This window comes from Mustelus asterias, unplaced genomic scaffold (genome assembly GCF_964213995.1).
Source record: "Mustelus asterias unplaced genomic scaffold, sMusAst1.hap1.1 HAP1_SCAFFOLD_326, whole genome shotgun sequence".
In the NCBI taxonomy this organism is placed as follows: domain Eukaryota; kingdom Metazoa; phylum Chordata; class Chondrichthyes; order Carcharhiniformes; family Triakidae; genus Mustelus; species Mustelus asterias.
In genome coordinates, this window is record NW_027590288.1 from 92,376 (window position 1) to 119,801 (window position 27,426).

At 45.8% G+C, this 27,426-nt stretch overlaps 1 protein-coding gene across 1 annotated transcript in view; it reads right to left on the bottom strand.

Moving 5' to 3' along the window:
• LOC144486375 (uncharacterized) overlaps positions 1-27,426 on the bottom strand; it is a 54,131-nt gene that overhangs the window by 12,478 nt on the left and 14,227 nt on the right. Inside the window, exons 3-7 of the mRNA XM_078204410.1 lie at positions 17,042-19,614; positions 15,012-15,085; positions 11,513-11,649; positions 10,011-10,141; positions 8,278-8,433 (exon numbers count right to left, since the gene is read on the bottom strand). Of these exons, the coding sequence (XP_078060536.1) occupies positions 8,278-8,433; positions 10,011-10,141; positions 11,513-11,649; positions 15,012-15,085; positions 17,042-19,614 (3,071 nt within the window). The remainder of the gene's footprint in view (positions 1-8,277; positions 8,434-10,010; positions 10,142-11,512; positions 11,650-15,011; positions 15,086-17,041; positions 19,615-27,426) is intronic.

Sequence of the window (27,426 nt, forward strand, 5' to 3'; positions counted from 1 at the left end):
CCCAAGAGTGTCCCTCAATTAGTGATTGTAGCTCAATGATCAAACTGGAAACTGCCACTGCCCGTCCAGAGGCAATCTCTGGATTAATTCTGAGCTGCCATCAAATCGCCATCCAGGTGGGTGGGAACTTGTCATTGGATAACATACTGATGTGAATCTCTGAAGAGCTGGAAGTCAAACCCTGGTATACACGCCAGTATGAAACATCTCCTACAGCCCCGCACATAACCAGGGGGCACAGTCCCATTTTACTAACCTAATCACAAGCTTCACATTAAAGCTTGGGTCATTCCACCTCTCAAAATTCTTACCATTCTTTTTCAGAGATCCTAAAAGTAAGATTTAAATAACTTGGGGTCCAAAACAAAAAATGCTGGAAATGCATTCACACTCTGGATTTCTGTGGAGGATCCCACCTACAACATGACCTTGTGAGAGAAGATCTTAGATTGAAAGATCAAGATGTAGAATAAATTTGGGTGGGGCTAAGGAACAGCAAAGATTCTTATGGGCCACCAAACTGAAGTAGCAATGTTGGGCACGGTATAAATCAGGAAATTAGAGCTGTAAGTAACATGGGTCATACGATAATAATGGGACTGGGTGAACATAATTAGCACTAATGCTGTGGAGGGTGAATTCCCGGAGTATGAATGACATGGATTTCTGTTGCATGGAAGAAACAACTAGGGATCGGGCTATTTCAGGCTTAATATTATGTAATGAGAAAGGGCTAATTAATAATCTTGCTGTAAAGGAGCCTTTAGGAAATAGTGACCATAATATGATAGAATTTTTCATTAAGTTTGAAATTGATGTAATTCATTTTGAAACTAGGCTCTTAAATCTGAGCAAAGGAAACTATGAAGGTATGAGGGGCAAGTTGGCTACAGTGGATTGAGAAAATACATTAAAAGATTTAATGGTAGACAGGCAATGCCTGGTATTTAAAGAAAGTTTCATGGTCAAAAACAAATGAACATTCATTTAAAGCACAAAAACCCAACAGTAAAGATGAATCAACCATGGCTAACAAAAGAAGTTAAAGATTGCATTGGATCAAAGAAAATGGCTTATAAGGTTGTCAGAAAAAGTGGTAAGGCTAAGGATTGGATACAATTCAGAAAGAAGTTTAACAACACCAGGTTAAAGTCCAACAGGTTTATTTAGTAGCAAAAGCCACACCAAATAAACCTGTTGGACTTTAACCTGGTGTTGTTAAACTTCTTACTGTGTTTACCCCAGTCCAACGCCGGCATCTCCACATCCTGACTACCATTCAGAATCCAGCAAAGGAGGACCAAAAGTGATAAGGGGAAGAGGAGATGAATGCAATCCATCGAGAAGTAGAAAGGTGAACTGTAAAAGCTTCTTAGGTATGTGAAAAGGAAAAGATTAGCAAGGGCAAATGTGGATCTATTACAAGTGGAGACAGGAGAATTTGTAATGGCGAATAGAAAAATGGTGGAAAAAGGAAACAATGACTTTGTGCTGGTCTTCATGGAGGAAATGCAGAAAACCTCCCAGAAATACTTGGGAACCAAAGGACTTGTGAAAAGGGGGAACTGAAAGAAATTGGTACAGCGGAGCCCCGTTGTAACGCGCCCCGATTTAGCGCGAAATCGGATATGACGCGATGAATCATTGGAACCTTTTTTTTGCTCTTTCCGGTTTAGTGATTTAGCGCGACCCCGATAACATTCGCGATAACATTTTATGGACCCCAACCATCGCGTTACAATGGGGCTCCACTGTATTAATAAAGAGTTGGTTCTCAAAAAAATAATTGTATTGAAGGTTGAAACATTTCCTGGATCAGATGAGCCACATCCCAGAGTGTTGAAAAATGTGGCAATGGAGATAGTGTATACCTAAATTCATTCCAAGAAAGAGGAAACACATTAAGGGGAGGAGGAGGCAACCTTGGCTGACAAGGAATGTCAGGGATAGCATAAAGCAAAGGAAAGAGCATACCGTGAGGCAAGGGATAGTGGGAAGTCAGAGGATTGGGATGCCTTCAGAGGACAACTAAAAAAACAATAAGGGTGGAGAAGATGAAATATGAGGGTAAGTTAGCTAGTAATATAAAAGAAGATTGCAAGAGTTTTTTTAGATATATAAAAGGTAAGAGAGAGACAAGAATGGACATTGGACTGCTGGAAAATGAGGCAGGAGAAGTAGTAATGGGGGATAAAGAAATGGCAGAGGAACTGAATGAGTACTCTATCAGTCTGCATGGTGGAAGACACTGTGAAATGCCAGAACTTCAAGAGAGCTAGGGGACAGAGGTAAATATAGTGGCCATCACTAAGGAGAAGCGAGGGAAGCTGGAAGGTCTGAAGGTGGATAAATCACCCTGACCGGATGGACTACACCCCAGGGTTCTAAAAGAGATAGCTGAGGAAATTGTGGAGGCATTGGTGGTGATCTTTCAGGAATCACTGGGGTCAGGGAAGGCCCCAGAGGACTGGAAGGAAGTTAATGTACCACCCTGTTTAAGAAGGGAGGGAGGCAGAAGATGGGAAATTATAGGCCAGTTAGCCTGACCTCGGTCGTGGGTAAGACCTTGGAGTCCATTATTCAGGATGAAATTGCGGAGTCAACACGGCTTTGTCAAAGGGAAGTCATGTCTGACAAATTTGTTAGAATTCTTTGAGGAGGTAACAAAGAAGTTAGACAAAGGAGAGCCAGTGGACGTGATTTATTTGGATTTCCAGGAAGTCTTTGACAAGGTGCTTTACAGGAGGCTGCTAAATAAGCTAAGCGTCGATGGTGTTAGAGGCGAGGTACTGGCATGGATAGAAGATTGGCTGACAGACAGAAAGCAGAGAGTGGGGATAAGGGCCTCCTTTTCAAGATGGCAGCCAGTGACTAGTGGTGTTCCACAGGGGTCAGTGTTGGTTCACAATGTTTCACTAAATACATTAATGATCTGGAAGATGAAACTGAAGGCATGGTTGCTAAATTTGCAGATGAGGCAAAGATATGTAGAGGGAACAGATAGTGTTGAGGAAGTGGGAAGGCTAGAGAATGACTTGGACAGGCTAGGAGAGTGGGCAAAGAAGTGGCAGATGGAATACAATGAGGTTATGCACTTTGGTAGGAAGAATAGAGGCATAGACTATTTCTAATAGAGAAAAGCTTGGGCAATCTGATGCACAAAGGGACTTGGGAGTCCTGGTTCAGGACTCTCTTAAGGTTAACAACATGCAGGTTCAATTGGCAGTTAGGAAGGCAAATTCAATGTTAGCACTCATTTCTAAAGGGCTAGAATCCAAGAGCAGGGATGTACTGCTGAGGCTGTATAAGGTTCTGGTCAGACCCCATTTGGAATATTGTGAGCACTTTTGGGCCCCAGATCTAAGGAAGAATGTGCTGGCTTTAGAGATGATCCAGAGGAGGCTCACAGAATGATCCCAGGATTTAAGGGTTTGTTATATGAGGAGTGGTTGAGTAGTCTGGGTCTACACTTGATGGAGTTTAGAAGGATGAAGGGGGATCTAATTAAAACTTACAGAATGCTGAGAGGCCTCGATAGAGTGGACGTGGAAAGGATGTTTCAACTAGTGGGGGCGACTGGAACTCGAGAGCACAATCTCAGAGTGAAGGGATGCTCCTTTAAAACTGAGATCAGGGAGAATTTCTTCAGCCAGAGGGTGGTGAATCTGTGGAACTCATTGCCACAGAGGGCTGTGGAGGCCAGATCATTGAGTGTCTTTAAGATGGAGATAGGTAGGTTCTTGATCAATAAGGGGATCAAGGGTTACGGGGAAAAGGCAGGAGAATGGGGATGAGAATCATATCAGCCATGATTGAATGGCAGAGCAGACTCGATGGGCCGAGTGGTCTAATTCTGCTCCAATATCTTATGGTCTTATCTTCCAAAATTCTACACACTTTGGAAAGGTGCCCACAAACTGGAAAGTGGTACATGCAACCACGCTATTTGATTTAATTTGACACGGCACGGTAGCACAGTGGTTAGCACTGCTGCTTCACAGCTCCAGGGTCCCGGGTTCGATTCCCGGCTCGGGTCACTGTCTGTGTGGAGTTTGCACATTCTCCTCGTGTCTGCGTGGGTTTCCTCCGGGTGCTCCGGTTTCCACCCACAGTCCAAAGATGTGCGGGTTAGGTTGATTGGCCAGGTTAAAAATTGTCCCTTAGAGTCCTGAGATGCGTAGGTTAGAGGGATTAGTGGGTAAATATGTGGGGGTAGGGCCTGGGTGGGATTGTGGTCGGTGCAGACTCGATGGGCCGAATGGCCTCCTTCTGCACTGTAGGGATTCTATGATTCTATGATTTATCAATCAATTTAAAAAGCAAGGGGAGATAAAAAAAAGAAAACTACAGACTTGTCAGTTTAACATCAGTGGTGGGGAAAATGTTAAGAGTCTATTTTAAAGCATGTGATAACTGTGGTATTAGAAAATAATGATATGATTGGACAAAGTTAACATGGATTTATGAAAGGGAAATCATATTTGCCAAATCTGTTTGGAGTTTTTTGTGTGTGTTACTGATAGCATAAAAGAGAATGAGTGGATGTGGTGTTCTTGGATTTTCAGGAGCTTTTGATAAGGTCCCACCTTATCAAAGTTGGATGTTAGTAAATAAGAATCGATGGGATTGGGAGTAATTTCCTGATATGGATTGAGAATTGGTTAACAGACAGAAAACAGAGAGTAGGAATAAATTGGTCATTTTCAGGATGACATGCCCTAGCTAGTGGGGTACTGCAAGGATCAGTTCTGGTGCCATAGCTGTTCACGATTATAAATAATTTAGATGTGAGGACCAAATGTATTCTTTCCAAATTTGTTGATGACACAAAACTAGGTGGGAACATAAGTTGTGAGGAAGATGCAAGGAGACTTCAAGGATGTTTAGACAGACTAAGTGAATGGGCAAGAGCATGGCAGATGGAATATAATGTGAATACATGTGAAGCTACCCACTTTGGTAGAAAAGCAAGAGTATTTCTTAAATGGTGAGACGTTGGGAAGTATTGATGTCCAAAGGGACATGAGTGTCCTTGCTCATGAGTCACTAAAAGCTAGCATGCAGGTGCAGCAAGCAATTAGGAAGGCAGTCGGTATATTGGCCGTCAGTGCAAGGGGATTTGAGTGCAGGGATAAAGATGTCTTGCTGAAAATGTATAGAGCCTAGGTGAGACCATACCTGAAGCGTTGTGCACAGGTTTGTACTCCTTGCCTAAGGAAGGACATACTGGCCATAGAGGGAGCGCAATGGAAGCTCACCAGGGATAATGGGATTGTTTTATGGGGAGAGATTGAGAAAACGTGGCCTGTATTCTTGTAGAATTTCAAAGGATCAAAGGTGATCTTATTGAAGCTAAAGGCAAAATACTGCGGATGCTGGAATCTGAAACAAAAACAGAAAATGCTGGAGAAACTCAGCAGGTTTGACAGCCTCTGTGGAGAGAGAATGGAGCCAATGTTTCGAGTCAGGATGACCAGACTGACAAAGGGTCATCTTGACTCAAAATGCTGGTTCTATTCTCTCCCTCCACAGATGCTGTCTGACCGGCTGAGTTTCTCCAGCACTTACTGTTTTTTTTGTGATGTCATTGAAACTTGCAAACTTCTTACAGGGCGTGACAGCATGACAGGGCGTGAGGATGGGATGTTTCCCCTGGTTTGTGAATCTAGAACCAAGGCACATACGTCTCAGAACAAGGCGCAGTCGACTGAGATAAGGAGGAATTTCTTCACTCAGAGTGTGGTGAATCATTGATATTCTCTACCCCAGAGGGGCTTGTTTAAGATAGAAATCAATAGATTTCTGGTTACTAAACATTGTGGCTCCACACCACCTTACCAAGGACAACTAGGGATGAGAAATCAATGCTGCCCTTGCCAGCAGCTTCTAAATTCCCAGATTTTTAATAAAAATTTGATATTTGCTCATTTGGTTATTGCTTTTACCACACCATCCTCATCCCCTGACCAGTTTTAAACTTGATCCACAAGAGAAAAGTTTGTTACACATTGGCATTCCCCTGAAGCACAGTGCCAACAGTTATCTCCCAGTGACATCCTCATCGTGGTACAGATATAATTACCTACCTGAGACACTATTATCGGGGCAGACTTATCTCCACAAGAAATCTCGATGCACCAAATTCTCCCCTGGGAGTCCAGTCAGTGAATAGATTTCAGAGCATAGATATTTAATTGTGTTTCACCTTTAATTCTCTTGTTGATAGTGTGGGTAGCCACTCCTCACTGAATCTATCCAGCTAAGTTCAGAATACCTGCATGTGGGAGACTCTTTGAAAATACTTCTACAGCAACTCAGAGCACAGGTTATCAGTGTCTGCCCCTCCATCACAGAGCTACATTCTACTGTCCAGGGTGTGTCTCATTGAACATTCCACAGGTTGCTCCCACAATGGCTATGAGGTTAAGTGCTGAAGGATTGAGTCATATAGATCAGGAAGGTTGCAGGTTAGGACAGCAAAAGTGAAGCTTTCATCGGGCATAGAAATTGTGGGTTAGAAAAAAGGGGAAAACTCAGCCAGCTTCTCTGACACTCCGACCGTGTCAGAACAAAATTTCAATTGTACTCTTTTTTCAAGAATTTTCAAATTAACTTTGAACTAAGACTTTTGTTTAGGAATATTTCACAACTGCTTTTTGAAAACTGCATCGAGTCACATCTTCCCTGTTGCCAATCATATTATTTGCTTCTAGACCAACTTTGCAGCTTCCACCCATCACAGAATTTTAATCAATGTCAAGAATGTCCTGTCATTGTTTTCCAACGTCAAAGCCTGAAGGTGGGAGGGAAGATGTTGGGGGGCAGGTTTTAAGAGTCAGGCCTGCTGTCCCAGAAAGAGTTTGAGGCAACTGTAGGGGCTGCCAGGTGCAGAGACAGACTGCGTGAAAGACCGGGAATTTGGTGCTAAAAAAACAATAAAACATGTTGAGATGAAATAAAATAAAGTTCTAAATGTCTATTGATAGCTTCAAAACACTCTCATTCATAAAAACCCACTCACCACATTTATATTCCTTCAAGTGCTCAACCTTGTATAAAAAGATTTCATCCTTTATAAAATCAAACATTTGTACTCATAGCCCCACATCAAAGACTTTATAACGGGTCTGTCCAATCCTTTTGCTGCATTGCATTTTTTTTCTCACTCAAGGGGTGGATGAGTAAATTACAGATAGATATTGTTTGGCACAATGGTAAAACATCAATTTCAAAAAAGAAGTTGAAGTATGAAAACAGATAGCTCGCTGAGCAAAATAATAGTCAAAGCAATAAATCGATAATTTTAAAAAGAAGTAATAAATAAAGATGATCTTTAACAGTCAACTGACGGGCACTTAACCATGATAATGATAGGTCGTAAAATCAATCGTGCGGCACTTATTTTCTACTGATAACCCCGTGCCTTGTGTCAACATAAGGGTGGGCACAGTGGTTAGCACTGCTGCCTCACAGCAATCAGGGACTGGAGTCTGCGCGTTCTCCCCGTGTCTGCGTGGGTTTCCTCCGGGTGCTCCGGTTTCCTCCCACAGTGCAAAGATGTGCAGGTTAGGTGGATTGGCCGTGCTGAATGTGCAGGGTTATGGGGATAGGGAGGGGCCCTGGGTAAGATACTCTATCAGAGAGTAGTGCAGACTCGATGGGCCGAATTGCCTGTTATGCACTGTAGGCGTTCTACGATTCTACAACAGAGTGGAATTGCAAGGACTGCTCTCTTTTAAACTGAAAAAAGTTAAGGACCAGATTTAAATGTCTTTACAGTTGACAATTCCCCTAACGGCTTGAGAGTTCAAATGAATTTATGCACTTTTTACATATATTCATATCTTTAAACAATCCCAAAGTGCACTTGGTCTTTCCCAAGCAGCACCTGACCTGTCAAACATCCCTATATCTCTCCAAAAGAGTACCCTACCTCTCCAAGTAACTCCAGCAGCTTCTTCTGAAAAGCGTAAAGCCCACAAATCGTATTTTGGACATCCCACTAGCAAACACTGGGTATATTTGAAGGCTGCTGCGCTCTAACATGTGAAGCTGCCTTAGTGAACCACAAGTGTGCAAAGTGCAATGTGTTCCCATCACCACACCTCACACCCCCAGCAGGCAAAAATGGTGGGTGTTGGATTCGGGGGCAGGAATTGGTGGCCCGGCACTATTTTGGCTGAGCCGGAGACCCTCTCCATCTTTACAAAAATTCAGACACAGTCTCCCCCAGCTCAAGGATTACATCATGTTTTTCCTTCACATTAATTATCCTACCTGGTTGTAGGGATTCTGCTTCCCGTTCGGTGATGTGAACCTGCTATGAGTTGTGTACTGCGGGTAATCATTCCGATCTGCCATTGGGTAGTATGATCCTCGCGAACCAAACAATTCCAGCTGCCGACTGCTTCTACGACGGCATAGGTAGATTATCTAGAAAGAGTGTTATTTGGAGGGAGGGGATGTGGTAATGGTAGTAAAATGAAAAATTAGTTCGTTCTACCAAACAAAACAAGGATGTTAATAGTCAAGAAAGAAGTGGACAAATGCTTACTTATAATTTTTTTAAAATCACACGAAATCTTGAAATGGCAAAATATGTGATTGGATTCCACAAGGTCAACCCCTCTGCCCCAGGGATATAGATCACATAACACAAACTGTTAGAGTTTAGGACACAGTCCTTGATGCACGATTGATTCACACGGGAGGCTAGGACATACCCGGGAATAAAGGCTTTTATTCACAACAAGATTGGAGCACACTACTTAACAATACTATCCCAGACTAAGGGCTACTAGGAAGTAGCAGTGACCTTTATATAGAAATCATAGAAACCCTACAGTACAGAAAGAGGCCATTCGGCCCATCGAGTCTGCACCAACCACAATCCCACCCAGATCCTACTCCCATATCCCTACATATTCCACCCACTAATCCCTCTAACCTACACATCTCAGGACACTAAGGGGCAATTTTAACATGGCCAATCAACCTAACCCGCACATCTTTGGACTGTGGGAGGAAACCGGAGCACCCGGAGGAAACCCACGCAGACACGAGGAGAATGTGCAAACTCCACACAGACAGTGACCCGAGCCGGGAATCGAACCCAGGTCCCTGGAGCTGTGAAGCAGCAGTGCTAACCACTGTGCTAACCACTGTGCTACTTTCAAAAAAGAAGTTGAAGTATGAAAACAGATAGCTCGCTGAGCAAAATAATAGTCAAAGCAATAAATCGATAATTTTAAAAACAAGTAATAAATAAAGATGATCTTTAACAGTCAACTGACGGGCACTTAACCATGATAATGATAGGTCGTAAAATCTCCTGTAAGAAGGCGGAGCCAAACGGAGTGTACCACATAAACAATAATAACAGGTGGAACACCCAAACCCTAACCCCAACAGTAACAAGAGTAACATATGTACAAGTACCCATAGTGATAACCATCTATGGTTCACCACAGTCCTACAAAGGCTTCTCTTAAAATAAAGCCTGCAGAAGATCTTGCAGACAAATCTTAGATCAAATTTTTGGAATTCAATTCCTAACCATTCAGCCCACATACCAGTCTTGAGGAGGCATCAAGCCTTACGAACACAAAAAAGTGCTCAGAATCTACATATTGTTGAAATTCAATTTGACCTGAATTGCCAGGTTCATGTTTCATTCCTTATAAAGTGTTGGACTGGATTTGTTCCTAGTTCAGTTTCCCTCTTGCTGCAGTGAGCAAGGTCAAGCAAGAAGAGAAAGAGACCAAAGTTTGGCGTTTGGAGGCCAAACCATTTCTACCAACTCCTGCGTGCTCCTCAGGAATTCGATGATGGCACTACCCTGACCACAGATCTTGCTGGTACAGGGTCCCCATGAAGGAGATATGCAGGAGGCACTGGAAACCCTTTCTCATTACCCGGGGCTTTACATTATGGGCGGGAGGAGAAGGTTGATGCTGGAAGAGAGGATTGTCAGTGTAACAGGTGACACACTAAAACCATCAAAGACTTACAATGAGGAGGAAGATGATGATGATGATCAGGAGGATGATGCAGACAAGAACCAGAAGAGCAATGCCCCAGCCGGGTACAAGAGGAGCCTGTGAGGTTGTTGGTGTACTGGTAACGGATGTTATCTCATTCACTAAACAAACAAGTTAAAATAAATATAGAGAAAGTGTCTTTACTCTCACATTTAATTTTCATTCTATAGAATGAGCAGAATATGAAAATATGGTCATGCAGCCAATCACACCCTATTTCAGAGACTCAAATGGGGCTTCATTTTTTCTTGCTATACATCCTATTTCCTGATAAATCATGATTCAATATGATCCCTGTTGAATACTTCACATGCTCCACAAGTCAATAGGTCTCTAGTTAAAGAAATCATAATCTTGGTCTCCCAAACTTTATTTCTGTTCTGCCCTCATTTATCCCTTTCACAATCCCCATCCTGCAAATACTACTCCTTGTTCATTGCTTCTTTCCTGAATAAGTCCCTATGCTGTTCTATAAATGATTGCTACTCGAGTGAGTGTAAATTGGGTGTAAATTGAGAGAGGCGGATACTCAGTGAGTCCTTGGTGTCCTCAGGCATCAGTCACTGAAAGTAGGCGCGCAGGGACAGCAGGCAGTGAAGAAGGCAAATGGTATGCTGGCCTTCATAGCGAGAGGATTTGAGTACAGGGATAGGGATGTTTTGCTGCAATTGTACAGGGCGTTGGTGAGGCCACACCTGGAGTATTGTGTGCAGTTTTGGTGTCCTTATCTCAGGAAGGATGTCCTTGCTATAGAGGGAGCGCAGCGAAGGTTTACCAGGCTGATTCCTGGGATGGCAGCTCTGTCATATGAGGGAGAGACTAAGTCGGTTAGGATTATATTCACTAGAGTTTAGAAGAGTGAGAGGGGATCTCATAGAAACTTATAAAATTCTAACTGGGTTAAACAGGGTAGATTCAGAAAGAATATAACCGATGGTGGGGTGAGTACAGAACTAGAGGTTATAGTTTGAGGATAAGGGTTAAACCTTTTAGAATGGAGGTGAGGAGACATTTCTTTACCAGAGGGTGGTGAATGTGTGGAATTCACTCCCACAGAAAGTAGTTGAGGCCAAAACATTGTCTGATTTCAAGAAGAAATTAGATATCGCTCTTGGGGCTAAAGGGATCGAGGGACATGGGAGGATCAGGATATTGAATTCGATGATCAGCCGTGATCAAAATGAATGGCGGAGCAGGCTCGGAGGGCCAAATGACCTACTCCTGCTTCTAGTTTCTATGTTTCTATGAGTCCCTTGTCCAGCTGACTACTATTCATGTGGGAGCCTAATCCATGAAGCTTTTTGAGAGGTTGGAGGAGAGTTAAGAAATTCACATTTCTGCAACTTCACTTTTCGACCTATCACAAAACAACACTAGTCAATCACTAGCTCCAGTAAGGAATGAGCCTTTCTACACCAGTGTTATCCCGATCGTTTGCACCTGCCTTGCTAAACATGAGCAAATAGCACTACCTTTTACATCTGCGACCATCAGAGTGTTGATTGTATCATTCTTCATGGCTTTTTTAAACTGTTCCTTAACTTTTTCCTTGTTTGTACTGCTGTCCGTCTTGAAGGTAGATCGAGCTTGAGTGACGACTGACCCCTGACTTAAAAAACAAAACAAAAAAACTTTCACAAATCAATGATTGTGAAACTGCTTCAAAGGCATTGGGCACAATGTTAAATGACCAGAAAAACCCCTGTTGTGATCTCTGATCTATGCTGAGTTAGAACCAAGATATGATACAGCACAGAAGGGGGCACTCGGCCCATCTTGTCCATGCTGACCCAAAGACACCTAGGTATCCTTTCCAATCCTATATCCCTGGACCCAGACCATAGCCCTGCAACTTACAGCACTTAACGTGCAGATCCAGATACTTTTTAAACAAGTTTAAAAAACACCAACTGAGGCAGCAAATACCAGACACTCACCACGCTTTGCATAAAAAAGTTTTTCCTCGTGTCCCCTCTGATTCTTCTGCCACTTAGCTTCAATCTATGACCCCTGGTTTTTGAACTCTCTGCCAAGGGAAACAGGTTCCTCCTGTCTACGCTATCTCTACCCCTTACAATTTTGTATACCTCAATCATGTCACCCCCTCTGTTCCAAGGAAAACAACCCCACCTCTCCAATCTCTCCTTCTGGCCACAAGTCTCCAGCCCGAGAAACAATCTAGTAAATCTTCTCTGCTCTCTCTCCACAGCAATTACATCCTTCCTGTAATGTGGTGAAAAGAACTGCACAAAATACACCAGTTGAGGCCTCACCAATATCATATACAATTTCATCATTATATCCCTAATTTTGTATTCTATACCCTTGTAAATTAAGAAGAGTATTTTATATGTCTCCTTTATGACCTATCTACCTGTACTGCTACCTTTAGGGACCTGTATACTTGCAAGCCAAGATCTCTCACTTCATCTACCCCTGTATATTCCTGTTTACTGTGTATTCCCTTTTACCGTTTGACTTCCCTAAAAGCATTACCTCACATTTATCAAGATTAAACTCCATCTACCACTTTCCAGTCCATCCACCAATCCATCGATATAATTTTGGAACACACAGATATCCTCTACACTATCCACTACATGGCCAAATTTTCTGTCATCTGCAAATGTCCCCATGTTCAAGACCAAATCGTGAATATATAAAACAGCAGGAGTCCCAGCGCCGATCCCTGCGGAACACCACTTGAAACAGTTTTCTATTCACAAGGGCAGCCATTGAAAGTTACCATTTGTTTCCAACTTTGGATCCAGTTTGCCACATTACCCTGTGTCCCATGGGCTTTTAGTTTTTTGACCAGTCTGCCATGTGGGACCTAGAGTGAGTTGATCTCTGTCAGGGGGACAGGCAAAGCACAACAATTAGCACCTTTGGACAGAGGCCTATCAGCAAGAGGCCAATGACTGCAGTAACAATCCTATCCCTTAACAAAAGCTTTTTCTTCAGCAAATGTACCAAAGATAGAGGAGTTTCATATTGCTTCGACAGAAATTCTAATCCGAAAATGGGGTGAAGTTCAGTTATCTCAAACCTTAGAACCTGCTTTCATCTTGAAAACAAAAGCCACGTTAGCACTGCTGCGCCAGGGACCCGGGTTCAATTCTGGCCTTGGGTGACTGTCTGTGTGGAGTCTGCACGTTCTCCTTGTGTCTGCATGGGTTTCCTCCGGGTGCTCCAGTTTCCTCCCACACTCCAAAGATGTGCAGGTTAGGTGAATTGGCCATGTTAAATTGCCCCTTAGTGTCAGGAAGACTAGCAAAGTAAATACGTAGGGTTATGGGGATAGGGCCTGGATGGGATTGTTGTTGGGGTAGGTTCGATGGGCCGAAAGGCCTCCTTCTGTACTGTAGGCATTCTAAGAATACAATAGATTTCAAGTAAACAAAAGCACCTGCCTGCTATTTCTTCTCATCCCATCTCACTCCTCTCTGAAGACATTCTTACTGTGATAAATTGTCATGATAATTCAATAACTGATGGTAGGACCTTTGACTGACTGCAACAACACAAGTGAGCTGCAACCAATCATCATTCGACATCCAAAAATATTCTATCAGGAGTCACTGCAAACCATAGAAAACAGACCCCACTGCTCGCTGCAATTTCACTTGTAGAAACCAAGTTGGACAGGATGGTGTTTGGCCAGGGGCGGGGGGGGGTGGGCAGAGGGATGGGGGTTCCAACAGCTGATCTTGAGGGGACAAGAAAGACAGGTACGACTCTATCTGATGTATTATGGCATGTATCTGTTCTTCATAGAAATCATAGAAACCCTACAGTGCAGAAGGAGGCCATTCGGCCCATCGAGTCTGCACCGACCACAATCCCACCCAGGCCCTACCCCCACATATTTACCTGCTAATCCCTCTAACCTACGCATCTCAGGACTCTAAGGGGCAATTTTTAACCTGGCCAATCAACCTAACCCGCACATCTTTGGACTGTGGGAGGAAACCGGAGCACCCGGAGGAAACCCACGCAGACACGAGGAGAATGTGCAAACTCCACACAGACAGTGACCCGAGCCGGGAATCGAACCCGGGACCCTGGAGCTGTGAAGCAGCAGTGCTAACCACTGTGCTACCGTGCCGCCCCAAGACCCAGGACCCTCGTTTGGTGACCCAGGCAATCCTTCTTGATGTGATGTGACATAGCTACATCGTCTCCTGCAAGTCGAATGTCAACACATTGTACTAATAGGAAGTTCTTCCTATGCACCTCAATGATATATGTGAAATTAATCTGTCAGCTGTATATGCATCCATCAAGCAAATGACAGTCATCTTGTGTACAAAAGACACCCAAGACATTCTCCCTGTGGAGAAGGGCACAGAGTGTTTCCTGAGTAGCCATGTTCCCAAGAGTTCAGCCCATCATTAATGGCATCCATTTACTGTACACTCCTGTCATCTGAAGAAGGTTCCCTGAAGTGCACACAGCAACCCTACTCACAGCAGTTCATCCACTTTCCCAGTCATCAGACTGAGGTCATTTGATTCCCTCTTGGATTTCTTTCCCTTGTTTATGCACAGCCTGGTTCATTCTCTGTGTTATTTTAAAGGCTGACAAATGTGAACTTTATTCTGAGCAATTATTAAAGTTGAAACAAGATTTGCCCCGGTATGGAGCTACTTCCCTTCAAGTGGCCACACCTCTTTAAATTGAGCTGGTAGACACATTTCCTGCCCCTCTACTAGAAGGTGACCCAACACAAGATTAATGTTTTGCTGATACTTAATTTATTAAATAATTATTCAATTTCATTGACCTCGCAAAATTGACAGTGCAATCAGCTCTGTGCACTTTTGGATAGTTTAGCACTTAGAATGATATATTCTTGATAGAGATTTTGCCAGGACCACAAAACTGAAACTGCAGTGTTATTTTAATGCAGAACCTCATAGCTGTTCCTCTTCCCACATCATGAGCTGTCACAGAAAGTGAATGGTTTACCTGAATTGTACAACCTTTGACCCTTTGTACGATGAGCGGAGTGAACATGTAGAACAATTATAAGCATCGTCCAGCTGCAAGAGATTTTAAAAAAACATTATGTATGATCCAATGAAAAGGAAATGAAGTCCCAACAATTTCCCATTTTCTGTGCCCCATAGACATTCCCACCTCACCAACCATCCCAAATATCTGGCCCTCACACATACCCTGTTGTCACCAACAACAATTCCCAATTCCCTACTTTCACTACCAATTGCTTGGGCTCACCGTCAGTGGGACTGGAAGATCCTGCCAGCGAGAACGGCTGGAAAATCCCTGCCAATTGATTGAGAACCGAACACAGGGCACTTAACCTGTGGTCTGCTTCATGCAACCTTTAGGAGCAGAGCACAATCAGCCTTTAAATCCAGTCAGGCTCTAAGCCTCCTTCAACTTCTGGCTAAAAGGTGCGAACAGGAAATAATCTTGGGAAACCTTGTGCGCAGAGTGCTTCAGTTCACTGCACAAAGCTGTCCACAATCTGTGACTTCTTTCAAAGACCGCTACTGTGAGAAAAGGATCTCAAAAAAGTTGCTTGGTTGCTAAATCAATTAGAATCATAGAAACCCTACAGTGCAGAAGGAGGCCATTCGGCCCATCGAGTCTGCACCGACCACAATCCCACCCAGGCCCTACCCCCACATATTTACCCGCTAATCCCTCCACCCTACGCATCTCAGGACTCTAAGGGGCAATTTTTAACCTGGCCAATCAACCTAACCCGCACATCTTTGGACTGTGGGAGGAAACCGGAGCACCCGGAGGAAACCCACGCAGACACAAGGAGAATGTGCAAACTCCACACAGACAGTGACCCGAGCCGGGAATCGAACCCAGGACCCTGGAGCTGTGAAGCAGCAGTGCTAACCACTGTGCTACCGTGCCGCCCCAATTATCCAATTGAAAACCAAACTGACTACTGGCAACTTTCTCCAGAGAATTATTTTCCTGTCTTTCTATTTTCTCCTGAAGGTGCCAACTTATGTAGTGGCTCTCTCCTTTCTAGCGCCTGGACAGAGTGTTGACAAGCTACTTAGCAAACATAGCAGTGTAGCCTGATGGGTATCCATAAAAACACCAGCAAAACCTGATGTTAAAAGAGCCAACTTTTGTATCAGGCTAAGGAAAGTGGGAGCAACAGGGGTCTACAGTGAAGAACAGTCACAGGAGCTGTTTGGACAGTGACTGTGACTATACCTTGATTGAAGACAAACCCCTACGTGTCGTGCTCCTGAGAGAAATACCACCCCCTGAAAGAGACAAGACTCCTGCGCATTCGTGACCAAAAAGACAGTGAATCATTAGCGCCTGTCTTGTGAGTACGTGATTGAAAATATCAGTGCCCGCAGGATCTCGATAAGAAGGAGAATTAAAGAAACATCGGCAGTGGTAACCTGGGACCAACCACCACAGAAGAAGCAGCAAGACCCGAGTCTGGGACTTGAAGACATCGGAACAAAGCTCATTGGGAGGGAGTCTGAATCCCTCACCACAGGTAGTATCTAATTCCAAGTCATGTGTTTGGATATTTTGTGAAGCTTTTGATACTTTGTTCGAGGTAAGGCAGGGGTTGAATACTTAGCGTGTAACAAAGTTTTGATACTTTGTGGGAATGTGGTAAATAAAGGAGACTGTTGTACAATAATTTAAGAGTTCGAGTGTCTTTGTCCTCAACTGACCCAAGTTCGAGGACAACAGCAGCTAAGCCTGATCCTGGTCCGCGCACAAACACTTTTCAGCATAGATTACCAGAGACCTAAGAAAGTTTCCCAAATTCTCCCCTCCCCATCCCATGGACATTAAGCCCATTTTGGTACTTCTGCTGCTACTTCAGTGAATTTAGGGAACTTTCCTGGCATGTCTGCTTCATTACAGCTTCTTGGGAACAGATATTTTTTATCCATTAAGTGGGAGATGCATGAGAGCTGGAAAATGTAGTAAGTGCTAATTAGGACATGCATTTTAAATGTTAGCACTATTAGACTTACTGCTTTGATAACTTGATCACTCAAGTTCTTGAATTCTGAAGAGGTTTTATCATTCAGCTTGCTGCTAAATACCCTGTTGACAATTCTGAAAGTTACATTGAAGGTTGATGTTGGGGCTGCTACAGCAGTGGAAGCCCTGGTGGTGATCTTCCTGGTTGTTGGCACTGTGGCACTGCTCGACTGCATGGTGCTTGCGTGCTCCTTACTTGCTGTGGTGCCAGATGGTGTAGTGCTCAGAACAGTGCTGCTTGTGTAGGAAAGCTTTTGTGTGGTTGCCTGTGTTGTGAAGGTCGCTTCAGAAACAGTGGATTTTTTCAAAGGAGTTGATGTTGAAATTACAGTCACAGTGCTGGGGGTTACTGTAGTTGTATTGGTGAAAGTTGTTCTGGTTGTACTTGAAACAGCTGTAGAACCCATCAGGGTAGAGGTAGTAGACTGAGCAATCAAACTAGAACTGGTTGTCATGTTAATTGTTGTCCTAGTATTATCTGAGAATATGGTGCTTGAGATGTTTACACTAGTTGTTGTGGCCGAGGGATTTGGAGGTTTAGTTGCATTTGAGTTTGTGACAGATGCTATTGTCTTTTCATTGGTTGTAAATGTGGTAAAGATTCCACTTGACGTTCCAGTTGTATTAACCGGCTGCGATGTGGCTGAGATATTAACAATCGTAGTGAAGTTTCCTTGTGTTGTAAAGGAGATACCACTGGTCATGTTTGTACCAATTGTAGAGTACAAGTTTCCAGTGGAATTCATTTCAGTTGTCAGACCAGGTGTTGCTGCCGTAGAGGGCAGTGTGGAGCCATTACTTGTTATTGCAGAACCAGTGAATAGCGGGGTGGGCGTGCTGCTTTTCAGCTGTGGCACAGGCGTGCTGGTATTCACCGGCAATGCAGATGTGCTGTTGTTCATTGGTGGTGTGGCCGAGGTGTCATTTGCTGGTAAGATGGACGTATTCACGTTTGCCAGCGGTGTGGTCATGCTTGAGCTAACGGGCAGAGCAGATGTGGTCACGTTCGCTGGCACGGTGGATGTGGTCGCGTTCGCTGGCACGGTGAATGTGGTCACGTTCGCTGGCACGGTGGATGTGGTCGCGTTCGCTGACATGGTGGATGTGGTCATGTTCATTGGCACAGTGGATGTGGTCATGTTCGTTGGCGCAGCGGATGTGGTCATGTTCGCTGGCACAGTGGATGTGGTCATGTTCGCTGACATGGTGGATGTGGTCATGTTCGCTGGCACGGTGGATGTGGTCGCGTTCGCTGACATGGTGGATGTGGTCATGTTCGCTGGCACGGTGGATGTGGTCACGTTCGCTGGCACAGTGGATGTGGTCACGTTTGCTGGCACGGTGGATGTGGTCATGTTCGCTGGCACAGTGGATGTGGTCATGTTCGCTGGCACAGTGGATGTGGTCATGTTCGCTGGCACAGTGGATGTGGTCACGTTTGCTGGCACGGTGGATGTGGTCATGTTCGCTGGCACAGTGGATGTGGTCATGTTCGCTGGCACAGTGGATGTGGTCATGTTCGCTGGCATGGTGGATGTGGTCATGTTCGCTGGCACAGTGGATGTGGTCATGTTCGCTGACATGGTGGATGTGGTCATGTTCGCTGGCACAGTGGATGTGGTCATGTTCGCTGGCATGGTGGATGTGGTCATGTTTGCTGGCATGGTGGATGTGGTCATGTTCATTGGCGCAGTGGATGTGGTCACGTTTGCTGGCGCAGTAGATGTGGTCATGTTTGCTGGCGCAGTGGATGTGGTCACGTTTGCTGGCGCAGTAGATGTGGTCATGTTCGCTGGCACGGTGGATGTGGTCACGTTCGCTGGCGCAGTGGATGTGGTCACGTTTGCTGGCGCAGTAGATGTGGTCACGTTTGCTGGCGCAGTAGATGTGGTCACGTTCGCTGGCACAGTGGATGTGGTCATGTTCGTTGGCGCAGTAGATGTGGTCACGTTCGCTGGCGCAGTAGATGTGGTCACATTTGCTGGCACAGTGGATGCGGTCATGTTCGCTGGCACAGTGGATGTGGTCACGTTTGCTGGCGCAGTAGATGTGGTCACGTTCGCTGGCACAGTGGATGCGGTCATGTTCGCTGGCACAGTGGATGTGGTCACGTTTGCTGGCGCAGTAGATGTGGTCACGTTCGCTGGCGCAGTAGATGTGGTCACGTTTGCTGGCACAGTGGATGTGGTCACGTTCGCTGGCGCAGTAGATGTGGTCACGTTTGCTGGCACAGTGGATGTGGTCACGTTTGCTGGCACAGTGGATGTGGTCACGTTTGCTGGCACAGTGGATGTGGTCACGTTCGCTGGCACAGTGAATGTGGTCACGTTTGCTGGCACAGTGGATGTGGTCACGTTCGCTGACATGGTGGATGTGCCTACAATTGCCAGTGGTGAGGAGGATGTGGTCCTGTTTACTGATGTGGGTGAGGATGATGTGAGAGTTACCACATTCGCTGTGGATGGCACTGTCATATTGCGTGCCGTGGTAGATATATTGGCAGAAGCAGTACTTGAAATAGGTGATGTAACATTTTCATCAACCGTCGAATTTGTTCCTTCCACTGAAAGAGACAAATAAAAACAAAGATGAGTGACCTTCTGCAAGGGAACGTAAACAGTCTTCAACAAAGCAGATTCTTGTTTGCATTAATCATCTACCCCTTTGGTAGAAAACTGTTTTAACAGTTCGGGAAATAAAAAAACTGATTTAGCACTCCCACAACTGGATCTGTTTTTAATACCAAATGTAACGGCTAAGTTTGATGCTCTGTTCTGGCCCCAACTCTCCAGCCTCACCTGAGTGAAGCGCTGTGCGGAAGAAACCCACTTGAAATTTTACCCAGCCTTCAAGTAAAGACAGCAGACAGTGGACACCATTCACTGGTGTAGGCTAACACTCTCATGAGGTCCTGAGAGAATGCCATATCAAAGCTGTTCTTTAGATGAGGCATTAAACTGAAACTCATCTGCAAATTTTATTGGTTCCGGAATATATTAAAGATTTTATGGACCAATAAGCAGCACCTACCAAACACTACCATCTAGAAGGACAAGGGCAGCAGATACCTGGGAACACCACCACCTGGAAGTTCCTCACCAAGTCATTCGCTATCCTGACTTCGAAATATATTGCCATCTGTCGCTCAGTCAAAATCTGGGAACTCAGTCCCTAACAGCACTGTGGATGTACCTACACACCTCTGGGACTGCAGCAATTCAAGAAGGCAGCTCATCACCACCACGTTCTCAAGGACAGCTAGGGATGGGCATAAACGCTGGTCTAGGCAACAATGTCCACATCTCATAAATGATTTTTTAAAAATGAAGAAACAGAATAGGCTTATTGGTGATAGGCAGCATGGTTTTGTGAAGAGGAGGTCGTGTCTCACAAACCTGATTGAGTTCTTTGAAGAAGTGACAAGAAAAATTGACCAAGGCAGGGCAATGGATGTTATATACATGGACTTTAGTAATGCCTTCGATAAAGTTCCTCGTGGCAGGCTGATACAGAAGTCAAATGGGATCAGAGTTGAGCTGGTAGGATACAAAATTAGCTTGGGCATAGAAAGCAGAGAGTAGCAGTGGAAGGATACTTTTCTAACTGGAGGTCTGTGACAAGCGGTGTTCCACAAGGATCAGTGCTGGGACCTCTGTTGTTTGTAATATATATAAATAATTTGGAGGAAAGTGTAAGTGGTCTGAATAGTAAATTTGCAGATGATACAAAAATTGGGGGAGTAGCAGAAAGTGAGGATTGTCAAAGGATACAGCAGGATATAAATCGGCTGGAGACTGGGCCAAAAGATGGCAGGTGGAATTTAACCCGGGCAAATGTGAGGTGATGTGATTTGGAAGGTCTACTACAGAAGGAAAGTATAAAGTAAATGGTAGAGCCCTTAGAAATATTAGCATACGGAGGGATCTAGGCATGCAGATCCACAGTCCCTGAAGGTGGCAGCTCAGGTGGACAAGGTGGTCAAGAAGGCATATGGCATGCTGGCCTTCATCGATCAGGACGTTGAGTATTGATTTGATTTATTATTGTCAGATGTATTAGCACACAGTGAAAAGTATTGTTTCTTGCGCGCTATACAGACAAAGCATACCGTTCATAGAGAAGGAAAGGAGAGAGTGCAGAATGCAGTGTTATAGTTATAGCTAGGATGCTTGACCTTTGTAGTTGAAGATGACCATGACATCAACTAGAATTAATTGAGTTAAGTTTCAGATGTGATGTGTTCAAAGATGGCCCATCAATCCAATTAAAGCATAGAAAGATCTGTTGCACGTTGAACACACATATATTACTGATGTAGCAGACTGGACTTGCGAACGTTTTTGCAGTTGGCCGGTCCAACTTTGATTTTATTTTATTTATTACTGTCACGTATTAGTGTGGTGAACCATCGTTGGTTCCCACTGTGGGGTTGTTCTAATGTTGTTGTTGGGCTAGGGTGTTCACACTGTGGGATTGTTCTAATGTTGTTGTTGGGCTAGGGTGGGATTAATACACCTGTGGTTGTTACTGTTGTGGCACATCCCAGTCGGGCTCCGCCTCCTGGGAGAGGTATAAGACCCCCTGCTCGGGCGGGACCTCGTCAGTCTGGGATGGTGTACTTACGTTCTAGTAGTTCCATTGTTAGGCAATAAAAGCCTTCAGTTACCGAAGCCTCGTGTCTTGAGTTCAATTGACGTGCATCAATTTTATTGCCTAACACTAAGCTCTCGACGGAAAGGAGAGTATGGAACAAATCTTAAAGCCAGAGCGTCTGACACTGGATCCACGTGCGGTGGGCGCCTCTAACACCTTCGACCACTGGCTGAAGTGTTTTGAGGACTACCTGGCAGCCTCCGCAGTGGTCATCACAGATGATGACAGACTCCGGGTCCTCCATGCGAGGGTAAGCGACACTGTCTACCTCGCGATCCGTGCGGCCACCACTTACCCGAGGGCCCTCGAGCTTTTAAAAAAGCGCTACACGAAACCTCCCAATGAGATCCACGCTCGTTACCTCCTCGCTACACGACGTCGGCAGTCGGGCGAAACCATGGAGGATTACGCCAATGAGCTCTTGCAGCTTGCCAGGGGCTGTGACTGCAAAGCTGTGTCGGCAGAGCAGTACATGTATGACCTCGCCCGAGATGCGTTTGTGGCAGGGGTAGGATCTTCGTACATCCGTCTCAAGCTGCTAGAAAAGGGGAATCTCAACCTGACCCAAGCTATGGAAATGGCTGAAAGGCTTGAGGCGGCTTCGAAGAGCTTGGTCCTGTATCCGGAGGACCACGTGGAGACAACGTGGCAGGAGCAGTCACAAATCCCTCCTCGCCCCACGGGCTCGAAGTGCAGTGTTATGGCGTGCTCCCATGTAGACCCGACGACGGCGGCAACCCCATGCGGCCCGCGGTGCTACTTCTGCGGAATGGCCAAGCATCCACGACAAAAGTGTCCTGCTAAAGCGGTGGTCTGTAATCAATGCGGTAAAAAGGGGCACTACGCGAAGATGTGCAATTTATTGTCTGTTTGACAGCGGGAGCACTGAGAGCTTTATTCACCCTGACACTGTAAAGAGGTGTGGACTCCAGATTCAACCTGCCAAACAGACAATCTCTATGGCATCACGGTCCCGGTCTGTCCCTGTTCAAGGACGTTGTGTGGTAACTCTGAAAGTGCAGGGCACAATTTACGAGCGATTCAGGCTCCTTTGTGTTGCCGCATCTTTGCGCACCAATTCTCCTCGGACTAAACTTTATGGTCCACATGAAGAGTGTGATCCTACAGTACGGTGGGCCACTCCCTTCGCTGACAGTAGGGGAACAGCTGCAGTCTCCAAATTGTCCAAAGCGCCCCGCATGCAATCTTTCTACATTAAAGATCACCACACCCTCTTTATTCAAGAATCTGGTACCAGGCTGCAAGCCCATCGCTACTAAAAGTAGGCGTTACAGCGCTGAAGATCGGATCTTCATCAGATCTGAGGTTCAGCGGCTCCTCAAAGAAGGGATCATACAGCCCAGTGTTAGTCCGTGGAGAGCACAGGTTGTGGTGGTTAAGAGCGGGAACAAACCCCGGATGGTCATTGATTACAGTCAGACCATTAATCGATATACGCAGCTGGATGCGTATCCTCTCCCGCGCATATCTGATATGGTCAATCAGATTGCGCAGTACCGGGTGTTCTCCACCATAGACCTTAAGTCCGCCTACCACCAACTCCCCATCCGCCCAGAGGACCGACACTACACGGCTTTTGAGGCGGATGGTCGTCTGTATCAGTTTCTTAGGGTTCCATTTGGTGTCACCAATGGGGTCTCGGTCTTCCAGCGTGCTATGGACCGAATGGTGGACCAGAACGGGCTGCGGGCTACCTTCCCGTACCTGGATAATGTCACCATCTGCGGCCGTGATCAGCAGGACCATGACACAAATCTCCAGAACTTTTTACGCACTGCATCTCGCCTGAATTTGACCTACAACAGGGAGAAGTGTGTATTCCGTACGCGCCGGTTAGCCATCCTGGGATACGTAGTGGAAAACGGGGTCATTGGCCCTGATCCCGACCGTATGCGCCCCCTTGCTGAACTTCCTTTGCCCACTAGCGCAAAAGCACTGAGGAGATGCCTAGGCTTCTTCTCCTATTATGCGCAGTGGGTCCCCAACTACGCGGACAAAGCCCGTCCGCTTATTAAGTCCACGACTTTTCCACTCACGCCAGAGGCCCAATTGGCCTTCAAGGCATTGAAACACGACATCGCGAAAGCCACGATGCACGCGGTAGACGAATCCATCCCTTTTCAGGTGGAAAGCGATGCATCTGATTTCGCCCTGGCCGCCACACTAAACCAGGCAGGCAGGCCCGTCGCGTTTTTTTCCCGCACCCTCCAAGGTCCCGAAATTCGGCATTCAGCGGTGGAAAAGGAGGCCCAGGCCATTGTGGAGGCCGTCAGACACTGGCGCCATTACCTGGCGGGGAAGCGGTTCACCCTGATCACGGACCAGCGGTCCGTGGCGTTCATGTTCAACAACACGCAGAGGGGCAAGATCAAGAATGACAAGATCTTGCGGTGGAGAATTGAACTCTCCACCTATAATTACGATATCATGTATCGTCCAGGGAAACTCAATGAGCCCTCGGATGCCCTCTCGCGCGTAACATGCGCTACTATGCAGGAGGATCGCTTGAACGCCCTCCATAATGACCTGTGCCATCCTGGGGTCACTCGGCTCTACCACTTTATCAAAGCCCGCAACCTGCCTTACTCGGTGGAGGACGTCAGGTCAGTGACAAGGAGCTGTCGGATTTGCGCGGAATGCAAACCGCACTTTTACCGACCTGACCGGGCACATTTGGTCAAGGCCACTCGCCCCTTCGAGAGGCTGAGTGTGGATTTTAAGGGCCCCCTTCCCTCAACAGATCGGAACGTGTACTTTCTGAACATAATAGACGAGTACTCCCGGTTCCCGTTTGTTGTCCCCTGCGCGGACACGTCGACTGCCACGGTGATCAAGGCATTCCGTGATCTTTTTACCCTGTTCGGGTACCCCAGCTATATACATAGCGACAGGGGCTCGTCGTTCATGAGTAATGACTTGAGGCAATTCCTGCTCTCATACGGGATTGCCTCTAGTAGAACCACGAGTTACAACCCTAGGGGCAATGGACAGGTGGAGAGAGAGAATGCTACAGTCTGGAAGGCTGTCCTATTGGCGCTGAAGTCCAAAGGCCTTCCAGTCTCCCATTGGCAGGAGGTCCTCCCAAATGCGCTTCACTCCATTCGCTCCCTCCTGTGTACGGCAACCAATGCTACTCCCCACGAGAGGATGTTCTCATTCCCTCGGAAGTCGTCCTCGGGGATATCTTTACCAGCCTGGTTGACGTACCCAGGACCCGTCCTTCTGCGGCGACATGTAAGGGCCCGCAAGTCCGACCCCTTGGTCGAACAGGTCCACCTCCTCCACGCCAACCCTCAGTATGCCTATGTGGCATATCCTGACGGGCGAGAGGACACAGTCTCGATCCGAGACCTGGCGCCCGCAGGGGACGTAGCAACTCCTGTCGCTCCCATACCCCCAGTGACGAATCCCTTATCCCTTATTTCTCCCCCGGACGTGGCGCGGACAGCACCGGGACCAGTGCATAACAGTTATACTCCAATGCACAGCTTGCCTGAGCCCCGGAGATCGGCGCCATCGCAGAAGGTACCGGGATCCCCTGCACTACCGCTTCATCAGGGTCAACCGGCCCGTGAGTCCGCGAGAGGACAGCCGGACGCTGTTTTGGAGAGAACGCCACCGCAAGCACCTACTCCGGTGTCACCGCCGGTATTGAGGAGGTCACAACGACGGTGCGGTCCTCCAGACCGTCTGGACTTATAATCTGTTGACTTTTTTTTTAGTCTGTTTTCGCACCCCGCCGGCCTTTGTTCTCAAAGGAGGGGTGAATGTGGTGAACCATCGTTGGTTCCCACTGTGGGGTTGCTCTAATGTTGTTGTTGGGCTAGGGTGTTCACACTGTGGGATTGTTCTAATGTTGTTGTTGGGCTAGGGTGGGATTAATACACCTGTGGTTGTTACTGTTGTGGCACATCCCAGTTGGGCTCCGCCTCCTGGGAGAGGTATAAGACCCCCTGCTCGGGCGGGACCTCGTCAGTCTGGGATGGTGTACTTACGTTCTAGTAGTTCCATTGTTAGGCAATAAAAGCCTTCAGTTACCGAAGCCTCGTGTCTTGAGTTCAATTGACGTGCATCAATTAGTATACAGTGAAAGGTATTGTTTCTTGTGCGCTATACAAAGCATATCATACATAGGAAAGAAAAGGAGTGTAGAGTGTAGTGTTACAGTCATAGCTAGGGTGCAGAAAAAGGTCAACTTAATGCGAGGTAAGTCCATTCAAAAGTCTGATGGCAGCAGGGAAGAAGCTGTTCTTGAGTCGGTTGGTACGTGAAATCAGACTTTTGTATCGTTTTCCCGACGGAAGAAGGTGGAAGAGTATAGGAATTGGAAAATCATGTTGCAGCTGTATTAGACTTTGGTTAGGCCGCACTTGGGAGTATTGTGCACAATTCTGGTCGCCACACTACCGGAAGGATGTTGATGCATTGGAAAGGGTGCAGAAGAGATTTACCAGGATGTTGCCTGGTTTGGAGGATATGGACTATGAAGAAAGGTTGAACAAACTTGGATTGTTTTCATTGGAGCGTCGGAGGATGAGGGGGGACCAGATAGAGGTTTACAAGGTTATGACAGGCTTGGGAGAATGTATAGTCAGAGTCTTTTCCCCAGGGTTGAAGGGTCAATTACTTGGTTGAAAGTGAAAGGGAGAAAGTTTAAAAGAGATGTGAGGGGCAAGTCTTTCACACAGAGGGTGGTGAATGCCTGGAACGCGCTGCTGGGGGCGGTGGTGGAAGCAGATTCTATAACAACGTTCAAGAGGCATCTGGATCGACACATGAACAGGGAGGGAATAGAGGGACATGGACCACATAGAGGCAAGAAAATATTAGATTAGAGAGGCATCTGTGGCGGCACAGACTTGATGGGCCGAAGGGCCTGTTCCTGTGCTGTACTGTTCTTTGACCTTATCGAAAGCCTTCTGAAAATCAAAATACACCACATCCACTGGTTCTCCCTTATCTATCCTGCCAGTAACATCCTTAAAAAACTCTTTAACATGTTTTTCAAACATGATTTCCCTTTCATAAATCCATGTTGGTTCTGCTCAATCGTACCATTATTTTCAAAATGCCCAGTTAACACATCCTTTATAACAGATTCTAGCATTTTCACGTACATGTGACAGATGCAATTTAACACAGAGAAACGTGAAGTGAGACGTTATGGGAGGAAGAATGGGAAAGGCAATGTGAACAAGGTGGCACAATTTTAAAAGGGAGAACTGAGAAATATGGGGATGAACACACACAAATCTTCAAAAGTGGTAGAACAAGTTAGGAAGGCTGTTTAAAAAAAAGGATTCTTGGCTTTATAATAGAGGAATGGAATGTAAAAGCAAGTAAGTTTAAGCCTTTATAAAACATTGGTGAGGCCTTGGCTGGAATATTGTGACCAATTCAGTATTTTAAGAAGGTAAATGAATCGGTTCCATGAAGCGATGAGAGAAGCTCAGGTTATTCCCCTTTGGGGTTAATTAAAGTGTTCAAAATCAGGAATGATTTTGTTACGCAGCAGCTAAGGAGAAACTGTGTCCAGTTGTAGAAGGGCAAGTCACAGATTGATGGTGATTGGCAAGAGAATCAGAGATGGCACGAGGCAAATTAATTTAATTGACTTCTCTGGAATGAATTGCCTGATGGGCTGGTGGAAACCCATTCAATAGTAACAGTCAAAAAGTGAATTGGATATAGACTTGATGGG